The following is a 19076-nucleotide window of genomic DNA, read 5'->3' on the forward strand; positions in this document are numbered from 1 at the left end:
CTTAAAGAAGCTAAACAAGCTAATAGGGAGGGCCAGCTCAGCTCTAGAAACTCCTCTAAAATAATTCTTCATGAAGATAAGAACATTATTGAAAACGGTAAGAATCCTCTTAAGAAGGATTATTAAACAACAACAGTGTCTTCAGTCAGAGCCTTCCCCAGGTCAGGTGCAAGACAGACCACTACAAATGATCTTATCTTTCTAAAGCTATAAGCACCTAAAAAAAACTGGTTAAAGAAAAAAAAAAAAACATGAGTTACTGCAACTTTCATGATCTTGACGCTGATGGCTTGCTTAATTGCTAATTTCATTGCCCTGTTTCTCATTACTGCTTATCTGATCCACCTGCTTTGATTTAAGCTGCTTGGTCTCAACCATTAATGCTAGATTATTCTTGAGCCTTGGGTTTGAGAGTTTTCTAATGTTACTTATAGTGTTCTGTTTGCCTGATTCCGACCTGTTTCTGTGTTCGGACCTTTGACCCTGCCAACCCCTGTCTGATCTATTTGCCTGACCTGTCTTTGGACATCTTGTGTCTTGTCAGCCGACTCATCCTCATTCTGGGCAAGGTTTGAACTTTCAAACCAGGTTTGTGACTCATGAGTTCATAATCATCCCCTGTCAGATTATCATGGTCACTAACCTGTGTTTCTCTCCTGTAGAGGTTCCTGCCTTAGACGCCCTAGCTGCTGATACCGCAGCCCCTAATTTTTTATAAACACTTTCTAAGTTATCACACTGTCTGTCTTGCATGAATACTGAGTCCCTCTGTTCTGTGTCATTTTCTTTCATTCCCAAATATCCAGTACCTTCCTCATTTTTCGTTTTGGTGGTATGATTATTATGTCACTTTGTGTAGAACTGGATGCTGTAGATTCAGGGGCTTCACTGTCCTCTGCAGGAGTGTTAACAAAAGAAAAGAGAGAGAATGACAATTATAGTTAAATTATAAAAGGTTGAGATTAAACATTTTTTCTTTCCATATTCAAAAGGATGGGAGACATCTATGCAGTGATAGAAAGTAGCTGCAGGATTACCGCTCTCATCCGTCTCTTCTTCCTTCTGTTCACTGAACACTGACACAGAAGAAAGGTCCTGGAACAAAGGAAAAAAAAATAAGCCTACACATTGTGACATTTGCTTTAAATGCTATTTAATTCTATGTTACACTAATTTTATATTTGCCTAAAAAGGACAGAATTGTGTGTACGTGTCAGAAAATGTGTTAGCTGACCTGAATCCCTACATCGGTGGCAGAACTTCCCCTTAATGGAGCGGCAGCGGATCGTCTGGAGGATGACCCTACTGGAGCTCTGGAATGGAAAAAATTTTAACGAATCACTGTTTTATCCCAACACTTTTTAAAGGAAAAGTCCAGTCAGATTTAGAATTCAAACTTCTCAAAGTACTTTACACATAAAATTATTACATACTGTTCAATAAAAGTGTTTTTAATTAAGAGTAATTTCATTTGAATGTGCTTTACTGGAGACATCCATGTTTGTCAAAGAACACTACTGCCCCCTACCGGTTTATGACATCACGGTGCGGTATTGGCTGTTGAGCAAGTCCTAATGCTGTATCTGGCGTTTGTCACAACGCGCCATTATCCAAGTCGTCTTGAAAACATAATTTTTTCGAAATTTTGGCTACACATTACGTGTTTTTTCTCTGGCCAGAAGTTCGATGGCAAATTCTCCTTCTCCAATGACGAACCAGTGGTGGATCATGAATCGGAAAGGTGAAATAACTCATTTTCTTTTCACTTTTATGAGATGTATTACAACATCCAACTGACCATTCACGTGGGCATTGTTAGTTTAACTATAGCTCTCGCGAATTTAAATGGTGAAATCCTCTCTAAATCTTAAATAAGTGTTATTGATTGCAGGGGTAGTTGCTAGTAGTTCCCTTTGATTTTGCTTGTAAAGTGGGGAGAATAGCGCTCGGCTTACGCACCGTGACCTCACTGCTGGAAGATGTCAGGAGTAGGGTATTACTATATTTGGTAAAAATGGCCGGTCCCGGACTCAATGATCGCAATGAAAATTATTATTTTCATTTTTTTTACTGATTAATGTTAAATTTATTAAATCACAGTGCACGTATTAGTTTTTTTGTATAGATAATGATCCACTGATTATTCCTTCCTGATCGGACTTTTCCTTTAAAACATTAACAAAGAAGATACAATAGGAATTCAGTAAGAGTACAGTATGTTAGGGTGGAATAGATTTTTACAGGTTAAATAAGCCCCTTACTTGTAGGGTGGTGTTGTCACTCTTGGCTCAAGGGTTAAGGGAGATCTTCTCACTTCACGGGACCTCTTAGAGGAAGCTTTGCGGTCTGCTGGTGGTGGTTTTACAGCCATAATTTGGCCTAACTGTAAATCCGGTGAGCTCTTCTGTTTAACAGGTAGACGCTGAGGCTTCTTGTAGAAAAAAATAATTTCAATCAAATTCAATTGTAAATTCATGCATTATTAAAATGCATGTAAATTAATTCCCTTAAAAAACAACTAAAAGAACATATATTTTAATCACTTAGAATCACTCCTTTTATCGGAAGAGACCAGAAACACTCAACATAGATAACAAACAGGTATCATTGGCTGAAAAACAACAAAACCAAGGAGCTGCTTCCCTAAAGTCCCTCCTGTAGAGGTTATATTTCAATAACTGTTGTACCAGATAATCAACAGATTGTACTATTATGCCTAAATCCAAGAAGAAAGATGTACTCTCCTGCCCAGGAATCTAAATCAGGAGGATTTCTTACCCCAGCTTCTGTCTCTTTCTGCACAGCTACTGGTTTGTCGTTTTGGAGATCCCGAGTCTGTAAATGAATAGAAACAGGTTCAGCTCTTCAGAGCAACATCTGGAGGTGTTTTGACCCAAGAGAGAGAAATGGCATCACCTTTGCTCTTGGCTTGGCCGTCGGCCTCTGTGATGCTTCTGCCTTTCTTTCCTCTTCCTTTTTATTGCTTTTAATCATCTCGTCCACCTCTCCCGTCTCCATCCCCCATCTCTCCTTAAAACCATCCACCGGTGGCTGAAATGGGTACTTCCATTTTAGCATGACTCTGACCATTCCCCGAGGTCCACCTGCAGGATCTCTGAGAACGTAATCACCTGACCCAACATAGGCAATATAAGTCCCAAACCAGCTCTTAGCTATAATCATCCTTGATCTTCGTTTAATTCCTTACAGCCTCACCTCTGATCTCTCTGCCTGTTGCTAGAGCTCTCAGTGGGATGGGCGTCTTGGCCAGGTAGGCTGGTGGTATCTGCTCATCGCTGTCATCAAATACATAAACCCACAGACTGCTAGACCTGGCAAAGGCAAACTCAATATTATCTCAAAGAAAATATAAATTAATTCTTTTTTTTTAGATAGCAGAAGCTTAACCAGCACACCTGAGGTAGTGCAATATATCTGTTGTTACCGCCAGTGGGAAACTGCTGACGTCGTTGAACACCGGATCAACTGAGCACTGGACCGTTTGTGAGACATGAGGCGGCAGGTCATACAGACGGTACGTCAGGTAGGCATCTGGAAGGAGTCCCGGCCAGCGAGCGTTGAGGCCCACACAGCGCTCAAGCATCACCACCAGTTCATTGGGGATCCCACCACCATAGTCATGTAACTCCTGCCATGAATGAAATGAAAGGACAAATATCATCAGAGGGCAGGGAAACATTATTCATCACTGACATTTATACAGTGCTGGAAAAAAATATAAAAACTCTCTTCTTGTCTCAAAAATACAATTAAAAAAAGACTCCAAAACATTGTAGGTATGGAAGATCACACATCAAAGATGCTTTCCAAACCTGTTGATACCCAAACTGGGTGTTTGTCAATTCAGACAAGATCCAAAATACACACAGCAGAACATAGCGGTGATAAAATTTTAACGCAAAAACCTTGTCTTCCATATGTTGCTGGAGTCCCTGAGAAATTCAGGAGGATTTTCTCCAAACACAAAATCCTAATACATTTCAAACCAAACAAGACACTTAAACAGAGACTAGTGCATCCTACAGACAAAACCCCCAGACCTTAGATAAACATAAAGGTTCAGCCCAATATCAGGTATTGCAGGCTAAAAAAGAACCCAAAAACGACTCCCCATTCCTAAGGGGCAGACCCGTTCTTTTGGTTGAATTTGCATGTTGTCTAAGCCAAAACAAGTCTTTGGGATACTATATAACGGTTTGAACTCAACGCTAATTCTGACATTTTGAATTGAAAAAGCCGCTTGGATGGGATGCGAAATGTCTTCATACTTAAAAACCAAGTTTTTTTTTAGTTTTTTGGAATCACAGACATCTCTGAATCATTAAAAGTCAAAGCCTTTTCCAAGTTCTTGGGACTTCATAGATTCACAGTGAGAGTCATTACCCATTTATGATAAATACATAACAGTAGTAATCCCTGTTAGGTGGCCTACCAAGTTACACCAAGAGATTTTCAACAACTCATCCAGTAGGTCACAAAAAGAACTAAAGCACTACAGGCCCTACCTGGCTTAAGCCTGGTTTATGCTCAGAAAGCAGGTCTTCTGTGTGTGTGTCACAGTTAATGCAGATATGCCCCACCCCCCGTTCTGCAGACACTCTGGTGCACCTCCCCAAAATTGTAGGTGATCGAAGACAGTGTTGCAGATAGCGTCGCAAAGAGAGGAGAGAAAGGAGGCCTCTGATTGGTCAAGTCTGATCTACCTGGATCCCCACTCTTTTTTCCCCTAATGTCTCTCCATTATCATACAAACTTGCCACTTGCATTTTTCCATGTCCTCACTACAGCTAGTTTGTGATTGTCCCTCTTGTGGCATGGAATAACATAGCACAGACAAGCTTCATAATTGGACATAAATCAAAAATATCTGCATCATACCTGAGACAAGCTCACTGCAACACACTGCAACGGTAGTAAACACAGCCCTTTAGCTAGGAACAGTATTTCCTTAATAAGAAAGAGCTGCAAAAAGCCAGCTTATAAATGGTTCATAAGGAAAAGCAACAAACTTTAGTCAAATTTAGGAGAGACCCAATCCAAGTCCAGATTTCAATTTAATTCAGATGATGCGCCATTCTAATCAAGCTTTCTATACTTCAAAATCCTGCAAAATTACAGCATTAAATCAATTCTGTAAAGATAAGTGGCTTGCTGAAAGTTACCAGAAATGCTTGAAAGTAGTATCTGTATGTATGATTTGACTGAATTAACTCTAAATCATACCACTGAAGCTTTTGCTGTGAGATTATGTGAGATGTGCTATGAAATAGATCCATATAAACAAACTGAATTATTTCCAGTAAAGGCATAAGAATTAGTTTATATAATCTGGCGGCAAACATTTTTGTTTTTAATCTCCCATGTAACCAGAACCTGTGGAATAATAGTCTAATTGGTTACCATAACTACTGTTTCATTCAACACCCAGAACCTGATAAAAGTTGTCCTTTACAGCTCCTATCTCTGTTTTACCTCTTGGCCACTGTCTTGCCAGCCAAGTGGGATCTGAACCGGACTTCTTTGTGTCACTGTCCTCCTTTCAGCTCCAACCTCTTCCACAGTGACGATGGGTTCAGCAGGAGGGAAGAGGCGCACCCAGAAATCCACAACACTGATAACTCCCCCCTCAGTTCCTGATAAAACAAACAAAAACAAAATATAAAAATACGTAGGAACAGGGAAGAAAACCAGATATGAGCCTCAGCCGCTCTATATCCTTACTCACCTGTGATACTAACACTGCCACAGATTCGTTCTCCTCTCTTCTCCATAGCGCCCATGAGTGACATGCTGCCACTTCCATGGGTGACGAATTGGACTCCTCCAAGCGCCTGGTGGAGCTCCAGCCGCACTCTCGACCCTTGACCTCCCAACCGGCCCAGATCCCGGACTGTCAGTGCGTAGCGGGATGTGAAGCCGTAGTTTGGCCTGCTCCCTGACACCAGCGGGGTGGAGTGCATCTCAAAGTCCAACAGGCAGTAGGTGCAGAAGGTAACAAAATCCTCCTGGTGTCCTGCTCCCGGGTGGAGGCTGGTCATGATACGGAGCCCAGCCGGGGTGAAGGTGGCTCCCTATAAAACCAGCTGTTAGTGGATGGGATGTCTTGATAAATGCTCAAAGGTTATTGGAGGATTTTTACCTTAAGGTGTATCTCCAGCAGTGACTCCCCAGATTTAAGCTGAGAAAAGCATAGATCATCCTCAATGGGCTGGACCATCTCCTGATCCCCTGCAGGCCAGGTGTACTGTATTGGGATGGTCCGTTTGTAATTCCTGGGGCTGTAGGCCAATTCTTTCAACTGGGCTTTAGATTTAAATTAAACAAATACAAATGAAAGTTAGAAAGTGCATACTAGATGTTTATGTCCTTTTTTTTTTAAGATTTGTGCAAAACATCTTCCAGCAGAGTGCAGAGTCATATAAAAACATACTGTTTTACCCATATGAAACAGTAAAGCTGAAGGTAATCACAGGACATTTCTGTTTATCTGCACTGTTACCATTTTACCTACCCTTCAAGGAATAATTCAATATTTTGATAAAAGAAAAAGTGTAAAACCTGTTGAAAAAGGTGAACACTGTCCTGCATTGTTTTGTATTTGGTTGTCACATTATATTTTGATTGAGATACTGAAATGAACTCTGGCTACATTTTACATCTTTTAAATTAACTCAATGTTGAACATAAAAGTAGAAGGAAGTTGAAACATTTGCATCAGTTTTCAATTAAGGAAGATTCTTATATGTAAGATGCAAGTTTAATAGCACTAAGAAATAATTCAAAGGGCAGAAAATGGGCCCAGTGCAACACCTTTATTATGTGAGATCGCATGTTAATGATTTTATTTTCTATTTCCTTTTCAGATTGAAATTTCTTACTAAACCAGTTAGCTTTTAAACTCTGCTGTTCCCATGTTCCCATTGTTTGGTTTGCATTTTTATATATATATATATATATATATATATATATATATATATATATATATATATATATGTATATGTATATATAAATCTGTTTCAATACCAGTGTGGAATGTGGTTGAACGAAATAGTTTGAATTCTTTATTATTTTTCTTGATTGATTGCTATGTTAACCAAAGAGAGCTGCAATCTGATTTACTCTTTGTTGGGGAATGAAAAGAGTTCTTCGAATTTGAATTGAGATTTTCCTTTTTTTGCCCATATTTTCTTAAATGTTTCAATGTAATTTGCGATTTAGACTCTTTGACAAATAAAACAAACCTTTTAGTCTGATTATTGAGCCTAATCAGCTTAATATTTTTTTATTAATGGGACTGTAAAAATTAGATTTCGAATAAACTTTATGCAGATATATGCATGAACACAGATGACCCCCACATAATGGCACCTGGAGGACTTGTCTTTCACCTTTAATTGCTTTTATATTCTTTTAACAAACAGATGACCAAATGTTTAGTTGTCAGAACTGAATTCGTGGTGCATTTTAGGGGTGCATTCTTGTCCTACCTTGTAATGTGTTGATCTGCAGAGCTCTTTTTGATAGAAGTTTGTCTTTCTCTGCCACCCTCCTCCTGCTCTCCTCCCTCTCTCTTTCCACCTTCTGGTTAATCATGTTTAATTCTTCCTTGGGGAGGAGATGCATTTCTGAATGGTTTTATTCCTCTGACATGTCTCATCTAAACCTTATGTATGTTAAACATTTAAAAGCTGTGTACCTGCAGATCTCTGGTGATCTTGTTCTCCAGCAGTAGCAGGTTTCTGGTTTTCTGCAGCTCAAGAACCGTCTCTGCATGGGTTGCCTGGATTTTCATCAGCTCAGGGGAGGAATCGTCCATCCTGCCATCAGGCACGAGGAAACCCAGGCTCTCCCTGCTCTCCTGCTGCATCCTGAAGGCCTGTGGTCGGAAATGAAACTATGAGAATTTGAGAACAATGCTGTCATCTATTTAGAGAAAGTAATACGAACCTTGATCTGTAAAAGAGTTTCGCTGAGATCCTCAACGCTCATATCAAACCCCTAGATAAGAGAAAGAGTGTGTGAAAGTTTGAGCCATGGGAGGAGGACAACTCGGATGGTTATAATTTGAAGGTTGTTTGTTCATTTCTGACCTTAGTGATGGAATCCAGGCTGTCCTGAAGAGCAGAGACCTTTTCTCTGTACTGTTCAACCTCTCTCTCCAGCTGCTCTTTCCTCTCTCTCATTAAAACAGATAGCTCTAGATGTGATTAAATATTCAGTATTTTCAGCATTATGGTTTTATCCAACAGAGAATGAAAGAAACTTAAGCAAACCTTCGTCCCGCTGTCTCTGATCCTCTAGCATGTCTTTCTCTTCTGTGAGCTTCTCGTTTTCCACCTCCAGCTTTTTCCTCTCCTCCCTCTCTTCTCGCAGCAACCCCTCCAGTCTCTGGTGGAGATCTGGTGCAAGGATGTTCTCCACCAACCTGTCATGCTGCACCTCTCTGTGTGTTTCAGCTTGGAGATCAGGAGGTTTCTGGGTAGACAAAGTACTGACAAGCAAAAAGGTTACCTAAAAAAACACATTTAAAATTAGATACTAACAGAAACTAATTTGTACAGTTAGAGTCACATGAGCAATGTTGAAAATCAAATCCTTATATCTATTGAAATAAATATAAAACAGAGTAGTGGGTATTCATACCCCTTAGATATGTTTCTCTTTTTCTTACATTAAAACCTAGAATTTCAAAGTATTTTTGGGGAAGCAGATTGAAAAACAAAGATCTAAAGATTTTTTATAAGATCATGTGAAGCAATTGAAATATTGTGTCATGCCTTTGTATTCCTTCATGTTGTGCAATAACAGCAACAGCAACAACTTTAAATATCTGCATTCCAGAAGATTACATTTCTAAAAGTTCTTCTTATCTACAAGTTATTTCAAATGTATTCATGTTGGAAAAAGAGCATCTTTAAGCTCAGATTACAAAGCCTTGATGCAGTTTTTTTTTTTTGTTGGACCATGCCATTGCAGCAGATTAGCATTAGCAGCGTTGCTCTAAATCATACCACTAAAGCTCTGGCCTGTGCTCAGTATTATTATAACTTTCATGCTAAACTCAAGTCTTTTGCAGTTTGTAACAGGTGTATTTTGTATTAGCCACATCAACCTCACCAGGATCCTTCTCCCTGCAGAACCCCCCCGTATCAAACCATAATGCTGCCACCACCATGTTTCACCAAGGAGATGATTTGATCAACTTGATATGTGTTGTTAGGTTTCTGACACCCATGACACTGTGTTCCCCTCTCCTCTCACATTAGCTCGTCTAAGTTTATGTTTCCATTTGCTATCTTCTCTACATGTCTTGTCATGATCTTGGCGCTGATGGCCGGCTTAATTGCTCATTTCATTCACCTCTTTGCCTGACCTGACTTCGGACATCTGCTGGGTTCTAATGTGGACTGAACCTGGCACTTCTTCTTAATGTTGCCCTGTGGACTGTCCTGTCTTCCTTTTTCTGCTTGGACCTTATTTCCTGCCCGTTCTGCAGCCTTCCAGGCTGCAGCCTCTGGAACTCTCTGGCAGCGTCCGCTGCATCTTGTCAGCCAACCGGCTGGCATCATCTTCATTTTCTGGGCATGGACTAAACTGTAAAACCAGGTTACTGACTCACTCATTCATAATTCATCCTCCGTCAGATTATCATGGTCACTAACCTGTATTTCTCTCCAGTAGAGGTTCCTGCCTCAGACGCCCTAGTTGCTGCTACCTCAGACCTGCAGCCCTTCATTTTAAATCCATGTTTTTGAGATATCTCACTGTCTGCCTTGCCCTGAATACTGGGTCCCTCTGTTCTGAGTCATGACACTTATAGCCCTTATAATACTTATAGCACTTATGAGACTTTATTTGGTTTTCTTTCAACAATGGCTTCCTCTTCTCAATTAGGATTGGGAAGAGGAAGCCATTGGCCGTTTTTACCATTTAAGAGCTCTCGATGCTTGGCTTGTCAGTTGAGAGCTTATTATTTGACACATATTAAAATGGGGAAAGGTATGCCAAGTACACCCTACAATAACAGAGAGTTTCAGTTGTTCCAACCATGATTTATTTGTTATATCTCTATTGTCCTCTCTGAACTGTCCGTAGCTTTACATATAAACAAAAGATCACCTTTCAAATGTCATTTTTCCTACCTCTTTAGTAGAGTATCATAGCTTTCTTTAATCAGATCCCTCTCTCCCTCCAGGTCTATGATCCTCTCTTGAAGCTGCAGGAAAATAAGGTGCGTTATTTTCAACCTGACAGCGTCACAAATAAACCTACCACACAAGGGTGCAGATTAGTTACCTTGTCCAGATTCTGCAGAGACAGAGTGGTGGTGTTGAGCTGTCCCTCTAGTGTCAGAGCTTTTTGTCTCTCCTGCTTCAGTTGTTCAGTCAGCTCCTCCACTTTCTGCAACAGAGCGCCCTGACTTTCCCTTAGCACCCTCTGACTCTGCAGTGCACACAATAAATAAGACCACTCTCATCTGGAAAAGTCAGGGTTTCTCTGTATATAGAGGTCCATACCTCCTCTAGCTGATTCTCATATGCCTAGGGAGAGACAGACAGCAGGCTAGTAAGATAATGTCAGGTTTATGTGCTATTTCAGAAGACTAACAATGTACAGAAGTAGTAGAGGACAGAGATAAGGTCTCACCTCCTGCAGGTCTGCAAACTTCTCCTGGCTCACTCTCAGGGCTGTACTCTTCTCTGAGAGCTGCTTTTGCAGACGGATCAGATCCACATTTTCTCGGATAGTTGTTCTGCAACAGTCAAATGCATTTTCTTTTTTTCAAATGGTAAGTACATTTTTGGGATTAATAGAGTACCAACCATTCAAAATGGTCCTTCCCAGTCAAACACCACCCAAATGGCAGCCTACTTCCCTGCAACGCCCAGAAAAATCCCCCCCAACTTCCAGCCACTGGAATGACCCACCCTCCCTTTCCTGGGCGAGCAAAATGTTTAACTCTGACTCCACCCTTTCACAAAATTACAGGTTCTGACCAGGAGAAAATGCTTCTGTTTAGATCTTAATGTCCACAAATCATGAAAGAAAGAATATTTTAGTACAAAGATTGATGTGTAAAAAGGAGTCGTATAGGGGACCAGTCAAGGACCAGCCAAGGGTTCATCAAGAAAAGTTGGGACATTTTGAATGGCTACTACTGTAAATACTTATATGTATTTATGCAAATAGTTGACTTTTTTTTGTAATATTATTCACCATCTCTAATGTCTGTAAATCTACCTGTGTCTGTCAGCATGTTGCTTCCTCAGCTCTCTGAATGTTCCCTCCATCTCTTTCTCTCTCTCTCTCAGAGTGTCTCTGAGATTCTGAGCTGTCAGCTCCAGTTCTGTCATCCTCGCCTGGTCCGTCATACTGGACCTGCTGGATGATAATGGATTTTATGTACAAGGAAGTTGAGGAATGATGTGTTAAAGATAAGTGTTTTTTTTACACACGTCCACCTACAATCTTTCCATCTCTGCTCTGGTTTCTTCCAGTGTGAGGCCGTATCGTGCAGGAGCAGTCCGGGCTGCCCTCCTGACTCCTGCCTCCCCCTCTGGGTTTTTACCTGAAACAGAATGAAAACACAAGCAGCACTGATGAGAAGTTTCTGCTCTTCTGACATCTGAGCTGTCATCATTAAGCCACAGATCTGCCATGAACAGTAGGAACCTCATATTTGAATCCTTCAATAAAAAGGGTTGGAGATCCAACCAGAATAATGCCAAACCTTGGTGGTGGCTCCAACTCTGTTGTGTTTCTCTTCAACTTTCAAACAGAAATTCATTTGAATGTGTGTGGAGGGTTATTTATCTTGATCTTTATGCATTAGTCATACCAAAATATGAGAACTCTTGCATCCACTCTTACTTGTATAACAACTTTTCAGTTACTGATAATTCAGTCACGAAACAATAACTTTTCAAATTGATCTTAAAATGAATCTAATGCTTTTTCTTGGTAAACCTCCGTTAGTGGTAGTGTGAGATGGCTAAGAATGGTCTTTGCTGACATCCCACCTTTGCTGTATCTGTAAGGCATGTGAGCCCCGAGGTCCAGGATGTGCTGCTTGGCCATGCTGAGTTTATTCTGCAGCACCTCCTTTTGACTCTCTAACATCGCTACCCGGGCCTCCAGTTCCTGGATGGCTTCCTCCATGTCCCTGTCCTTGACAGGACCGGACCCCGGACGGGCCTGACGAAGACGCATCAGCTTTGTGGACATCCTGCAGTAAAACAAAAGTTTTGAAGGAAGTTAAGGCTTAATTTGAACTAATGCATAGCCACAGGCTACCTTCTTACTCACTGGTTTCAGGTTCTACTCTAAAAGTTAAGTAATGGAAACATTGCATCAGGTGAACTTTTAGTGAAAGCAATTCTTTCCTATATTATCCCTGAATATTTTGTAATGTTAATCAGAAAGTGCTTCAACTCTCACTTTTTAGTTTTCTATCACAAAAATCTTATCAGCCTCCATGAAATGCTGTCAGCAGGGCAATCATCATCATCATTTTCATCATCATGATCGTCATCATGATCATCATTATCCTCGTCGTCATCATCATTATCCTCGTCGTCATCATCATCATCATCATCATCATCATCATCATCATCATCATCATCATCATCATCATCATCATCATCATCATCATCCTCTTCAACAGAGTCATCCTCGTCGTCATTGTCACCATCATTATCATCGTCCTTGTCGTCATCAATATCATCTTCATCGTCATCATTATCCTTGTTGGCGTCGTTGTCATCATCCTCCTCCTTGTCATCATGTTCCTCATTATCCTCATGGTCATCATAGTCATCATCTTCATCCTCATCATCATCATCCTCTATATTATTATTATCATTGTCATCTGCACCTTTGTCATCATCATAATAATCATCATCCTCATCGTCGTGTCACCATCATCACCATCATCTTCATCATCATCATCATCATTATCATCATCATCATCATCATCACCGTCTTCAACATCATCCTCAGTGTCGTCGTAGTCATCATCATCGTCGCCTTTATCATCATCATCATCATCATCATCATCTACACCAGGTACCCTGCCTTTATATGACTGAACTGTTTAAGTTGTTGAGACCAGAAATCTTTGTAAGTACTGGTTTCAGAGGCGCTCAACGTCTCTACTGTATTATTCCCCATCTTTGTTCAGATGTTACCTGCGGAGTCGCTGCTCCTGTGTCCGTGCGTGTTGTCTGAGCAAACTGTTCTCCTCCTGCAGACGCAGACACAGGTCCTCCAGATGCTCTCTGGGAAATCGAAACAGCCGCTGAGGGTCTGCTGGAGACACAAGACACAGTCATGATAATGTGAACCCAAATGTGCAAAGCGGAGTTTTTGAAAGTTATTCTACCTTTCATCTTTGAATTGTGATGCTTCTTCCATGGTTTCACGTCACGAAGGGTATCTGGGAAACCAGAAAATAATCATATTTTCAAATAAACTCTGTTGAACCATCTTCAGGTTCAATTTCTTAGGTGAATGCCAATCTAACATTTCATAACAGTTTCAGCTACCTTAACTGGTACATTAGTGAAAAGCAGCTAATTTTTTTTAACATAGTCAACACAATTTAAAACATCTACAAGATGTTGTAGTGGGTTGATGCAGCGGAGAATTTCAAATAGTTGGTTTACTATCCTGCAAAAATAGGATATTTTAAAACATTAACTAGTTGCATTTATTTATGTGTAAGAAATGAACAGCAAACAAAGAAAAAAAAAGTCATAGCATATAAATTAAGAAAGTGATTTCAGTACTGACATTGATTACAGAACTTTTGTCTCTAAAAGCATAAAAACAAGAAAATAAATGCCAACAAAGGACATGTCAGTTCCAAAAAAAAAACAAAGGACAATATAACTTAAAACTCGATTAGAAAATAGAAAAAAATTCAATTTTTTTTTAATGCAAATGAATATTTGGCATTATGACATAATAAAAACCCTTTTTTAAACAAAGCCCAAATATACTAGAGATGTTTCTGGTTATCAAAAAATGAATGACAAAGATGAAAAAAAAAACAAATGAAAACTTGTACATTCATCCGTCATCTATTTAGCTTAGCCTGTTGTGCAACTAGTAAATGTCAACCTTTCCTGTCTGGACAACATCTGTTGTCCAACCAGAATCCTAGCTCCTGTCTTGTTACCAGCTCAATCCAGGGGAATTTTGTAGGATTTAGTCCATGGACTAAGATGAACATGAAAGGAGGGTAATTTTATCTTTAATTAACCCCGCCTGTGTTGATTTAAAGTTTTTTTTGTCATCATCATTGTCAGAGGTCACCGGTTTCTATTTGACATGTCCCAATATTTAAAAAAAACTTCAGGCTGCCATGCACTCTAACTAGCTTGCAGGAGAAAAGAGAAAGAGAGCCACAGCATGCCAGATCCTCCACCGTGTCTAGCAGTGGCAGTTAGCATGCATTTTAACATATTTGTCCTTTGTTTCACAGTACACCCAGCAGGAGTCAGCCCCATCTAAACTTCCACTATGATTTAGAAAACTCCATACTGCTAATATTGGATGCGTGATATGCCTTTAGCTATCTAACACATAAATAAGTTGAAATGCTATTCATTTTTTAAGCAAAACTATTCTAAGGAAGTATTGTGTCATTTTCATTATAGGAATGCTGTCGTAGCAGAGTAACACAATGATATAAAAAATCATACAGTTAAATGTTTTCTTCACTATATCCTGTGATCAATCAACACAAACCTGGGAAGGTGGGCATCAATCCTCCTCTCATCATCCCCACATCTCTAACTGGTAGGTCCCCGGCTGTCTCGTCCACCACCGGTGACATCACACTATTTTTTTCTGCAGGCTCAGCCAATCACAGAGCTAAGATCAGTTAATCTGTGAAACTCTGGAAACAAACAAAAAAAAGTAGTTAAAAATAGTTTTATAAAATCAATTAATTAATTGCATTTTATGTAGATTCATAATGCTTATTGTAAAAACAGAAGCTGTTTTTTTTAAATGCTCACTATCTATTTTTTTTTGTTGGAATTTTAACCCCAAGCAATAAATCTTGAGTTCAGTTTGCAGTCTTAAAGTCAGGAGCATCCTAGTTAAGGGGGACACACCGCCCTTTAAAGCATTCAGTAAATTCTTGCAATCAGACAAATCCTTGAATTCTGGAGAGCTTAATGCATTTCCGAACAGCTGATGATACAGGAAACGTCTGCATAAAGCAGCGCAGTGGAAGTTAATCAATATGATAGTATCTAGTCTAATAAATTTAGTAGATATATTTGCTTTACCCTCATCTGTTGTCCATTCCAGCATGTTCTTCGACACTAAAGAGATGACAAATGTTTGTCAGTATTATCCTTTAGGCCTTGTGAGATTTGTGTGTCCCCGCCCCAGAGCCTGGATGACACGTTAAATCCCTCATCTCGTTATAATTCCTCCAGTGCTCCCTGTCAGACAAACTGAACAGATCTAAGTCTGATTCCTAATAACTTAGTCTGTAAAATAATTTAGATTGGGTTCTGCATAATATACATAATCACATGGGATAGAATCATTAATTATAAAGTAATGTGTCAGAGTGAAGAAGTGTGTCTCTATGCTCCATCTGCCTTGAGGCTAATCCTATTTCTGCACTAATCTGATCACCATTAAGGTGACAGGTTGTTTAATGTGGACATGTGCTGTGATGTCAGTTGGGTTTGTATCCTTTGCAGACAGAGGGATTGATCTCTTAAATGCTCTTAAAGACTGCCCCTTTGTGGAGGTTAATAAAAGAATAACACAACAGATGCAACAGCTCCCATGTTACTCAAATATTAACAAAATTAATCCAAGATTTCTGAGAGCTCATATATCTGAAAGTTCAGTTGCAGAGTTTTCAGTTGAGCTTCCCTCATTTAGATTTCATAAATGAAAAGATGTTTTGCTCTACCTTTTTCATTTCAACAATAGGATATATATATATATATATATATATATATATATATATATATATATATATATATATATATATATATATGTGGTTATTAGTGACAGGTTAGCAGTTAGATAAAGAATACCTTTAGGTGTGGCTAAAAACTAAGATAACGGTAAAAAAATAGCAACTAGTTGATCTGCAAAAAGACTTGAAATACATAAATCTTTTTTGGAGTGGCATTATATTACACTGAGAAATACTCTAACAATAAGTTTGTGTTTTTTATCTGCAACCCACCTTATCATCTATGACAGGGGTCCAGCCTTGTTTTCCTAATACCAGTTCTTTTTTCATTGCTCCAAGTGGTTATATGAAAAGGTTTGGTAATATAGTAGCTATTTTCTTTTACAATGTGAATATTAAACTTCCTTCCTTCCTTCCTTCCTTCCTTCCTTCCTTCCTTCCTTCCTTCCTTCCTTCCTTCCTTCCTTCCTTCCTTCCTTCCTTCCTTCCTTCCTTCCTTCCTTCCTTCCTTCCTTCCTTCCTTCCTTCCTTCCTTCCTTCCTTCCATCCATCCATCCATCCATCCATCCATCCATCCATCCATCCATCCATCAAATAACATGCCAACTGATTGGTTACCACAATCTCAACTTTATTTAGCTTAACTTGTAGAGTTAATTGATTCATTCTGTTAATAATATATAAATCCACTATATAAAAACATATATAAAACCACTTAAACATTCAATATTTCTTGTTAAAAGTAGTAGTACTAGTTGTGATAGTGTTATCATACAACTACTATTAAATACTTTCCATATCCTTTACATATGTGTATTTTTTAAATAAAAAAAAGCATATTGTTATGCAATAAATACAAGTACTTGTGATAATTTTCTATTCCCTGAAAAAATTGTCTCAATGGTTACATTTTTTATATTTTTTCCAATATAAGACTATATAACTGCATAAATAGATTTCATTTTAAGAATCTTTGGACATATATACAATAAGTCTCTAAAAGGGAACATGGTGTTTTATAAAACCATGTTACAAGGAGTGTTAAATGAACCAAAAAGTCATTGGATTCATATTTAAAATGTCATATAGTAATGTCCTCTAAATCCCTGCTGAAGACATGCTTATTAACTGGCAGGATGGTCAGCGGCGATCTGTTGGTGCCGTCGTCATTTGTATCCGGGTTGAAAAAGGGAAAAATGGCCTCAGTGAAGTGGTACTCTGTGAATGAGTAGATGTGTGACCGAGTCTCTGCATTGTAAAAGGACACAGTCCCATCTTCATAATCCAGGAACACACCAACGACTTGTGGCCTCTGGCTAGGATACAGCAGCTTCGCCTCTCCTCCGCAGGCCCAGTACTCAGTTCCTTTCCTCAGACAGATAGCCCAGAATCCGTCCTCTGGGCTCAGAGTGACCACGCCTTTCCTTTTGACAGATGCCCGAGCCACACCCAGGTCCCACGCTGTCTTATCTCCCACCTGCACCTCCCAGTACCGCCTCCCTGTGGTAAAACCCTACAGAGACAAGAATAAAGGGTCTGAAGCCATTTTTGTGTTTGATTTGCTAAATAAAATTAAATAAATAAAACATGTGAAGGAGTATTACAAAACATTTTAGGATCATCCTTTTAGAAATATTTGAAAAGACACAGAGATTAGCTCAAAATAGCACTTTTCGTCTTTTAACATTTTGGTTGAAGTTATTTGGTTGACGGGCCCCACCCTAAACAGCGAGGCATAAAACCCAACCTTTATTACCATAAGGGCGAGGACACATGGAGCTCTGTCAAACCGCTCAGGGAGATCTGCCACATTTTGCATTCTGTTTCCATCCTGCACCTGCCTTCCATCCTCTGACAGAACCAGCCATGGGTTGGCTGTCTTTGGGTCCAGAAGGACATCAGCTTGTTGGACAAAAAGAGAACACAGCAGAGGAACCTTTATTTTGTTATTGCTCATATCAGCCATTGTTATGTCTGTTGTTCCAGGCTGTTGATAGTGTTAAACACGTAGTACTCGTCAATCCTTACACTTATTTGTCTCCCTGGTAAAGATGTGTAAAATTATAAGCTTAACATTTCATTTAAACTCAACATTCAGTTCTTTTAAAATAAAACATGTTCCAATGGATAGACAAAAATAAAATTGAGAATTGTAAATAATTGAGGAACTTCTTTGAAGATTTTAATGTTAAAGAAATTTAATAACTAATAAAGACTTTCTCACCTAGAGGTATAAAAACTATTTAACTCAAACCCCAATCACAGCCACTCTTCAAAACAGGAATCAGAATCAAACATTTTATGAAGTTTGATGTATTTTACATCTTACTATGTAATGTGATGTGGTGCTTGAAAAATCTAACTCCCATAACCCATCCATGACATAAAGGCAGGGGTAGGCCTAATTAAAAAGTAAAAAAATAAAACAACTACAGTAAAACCTGGATTTACTTTAAGAATTTAAAACATCTTTAATCGGTTTTCCAACAAATTAGCAAAGCTGTGTAGTTTGGATGTACAAGAAAGGCTTTGATCGTTCCTTGTTTGCTCTCAAATTTAATGTTAGCTAGTCAAGATTTTTATATATCCATTCTTACAATGTTATAAAGGTCAACAGAAATTAAGTTTATAAAAAAACAAATAAAGGGGAGTTAATGCAAAAATAATCTGAAAGTCCCCTAAGTTTTACCTTCATACTGCTGGACCTTTTTGTGCTCTGAAAGACAACAGGAACACAGTAATTGAGTAAAATTGAAATTGTGATAAATAAAGATAATGAATGGCCTAATGATTTTTTCCATCTTGACAGACCTTTAAAGGACAGTTTTTCAATCTGTAATTTCAGCTGCTCTTGAATGCCAGCGACTGCTCTCCTTATGGTCCCCAAGCAAGTGTCTGAATAGACGAGGATGTTTAAGGAGTCGTCTTTAGACACAGCAGAGCTCACAGATGGAAAACTCTAAGACCAAGGATTCAAAATAAAAAGTACAAATCAGATTATAAGATTAGGTATTTTTACTTTAAGGTCTTACTTCAGGAGTGCTGATAAATATTCCCAACTCTATCTGATGGTGATGGGATTATTTCTCAATCCACCCATTTT

The 19076-nt window shown here is 39.1% G+C and overlaps 2 protein-coding genes and 1 long non-coding RNA gene across 3 annotated transcripts in view; all 3 read right to left on the reverse strand.

The window, feature by feature from the left end:
* LOC107099025 (protein fantom-like) overlaps positions 1 to 14885 on the reverse strand; it is an 18172-nt gene extending 3287 nt beyond the window's left edge. Inside the window, 25 exon segments of the mRNA XM_015396951.1 lie at positions 810 to 895; positions 1038 to 1076; positions 1235 to 1313; positions 2779 to 2835; positions 2917 to 3131; positions 3217 to 3332; positions 3417 to 3649; positions 5494 to 5654; positions 5747 to 6092; positions 6161 to 6324; positions 7509 to 7626; positions 7718 to 7897; positions 7969 to 8019; positions 8112 to 8218; positions 8295 to 8512; positions 10164 to 10237; positions 10318 to 10464; positions 10539 to 10562; positions 10669 to 10774; positions 11263 to 11394; positions 11476 to 11590; positions 12042 to 12247; positions 13209 to 13329; positions 13403 to 13456; positions 14773 to 14885. Coding sequence (XP_015252437.1) covers positions 810 to 895; positions 1038 to 1076; positions 1235 to 1313; positions 2779 to 2835; positions 2917 to 3131; positions 3217 to 3332; positions 3417 to 3649; positions 5494 to 5654; positions 5747 to 6092; positions 6161 to 6324; positions 7509 to 7626; positions 7718 to 7897; positions 7969 to 8019; positions 8112 to 8218; positions 8295 to 8512; positions 10164 to 10237; positions 10318 to 10464; positions 10539 to 10562; positions 10669 to 10774; positions 11263 to 11394; positions 11476 to 11590; positions 12042 to 12247; positions 13209 to 13329; positions 13403 to 13456; positions 14773 to 14860 — 3237 coding nt within the window. The 5' untranslated portion in view covers positions 14861 to 14885.
* Positions 2268 to 2979, reverse strand: LOC107099033. The gene is made up of 3 exons (XR_001481922.1): positions 2917 to 2979; positions 2779 to 2835; positions 2268 to 2431 (listed from the first exon to the last, which is right to left on the reverse strand). It is a non-coding gene; the product is annotated as an uncharacterized LOC107099033 (long non-coding RNA).
* A 2037-nt stretch (positions 14886 to 16922) lies between the features above and the next one.
* LOC107099029 (E3 ubiquitin-protein ligase TRIM39-like) overlaps positions 16923 to 19076 on the reverse strand; it is a 6862-nt gene continuing 4708 nt past the window's right edge. Inside the window, exons 5-8 of the mRNA XM_015396956.1 lie at positions 18785 to 18932; positions 18663 to 18689; positions 17730 to 17875; positions 16923 to 17486 (exon numbers count right to left, since the gene is read on the reverse strand). Coding sequence (XP_015252442.1) covers positions 17055 to 17486; positions 17730 to 17875; positions 18663 to 18689; positions 18785 to 18932 — 753 coding nt within the window. The 3' untranslated portion in view covers positions 16923 to 17054. The remainder of the gene's footprint in view (positions 17487 to 17729; positions 17876 to 18662; positions 18690 to 18784; positions 18933 to 19076) is intronic.

This window comes from Cyprinodon variegatus, unplaced genomic scaffold, assembly GCF_000732505.1.
Source record: "Cyprinodon variegatus isolate N-32 unplaced genomic scaffold, C_variegatus-1.0 Scaffold831, whole genome shotgun sequence".
NCBI classification, from domain to species: domain Eukaryota; kingdom Metazoa; phylum Chordata; class Actinopteri; order Cyprinodontiformes; family Cyprinodontidae; genus Cyprinodon; species Cyprinodon variegatus.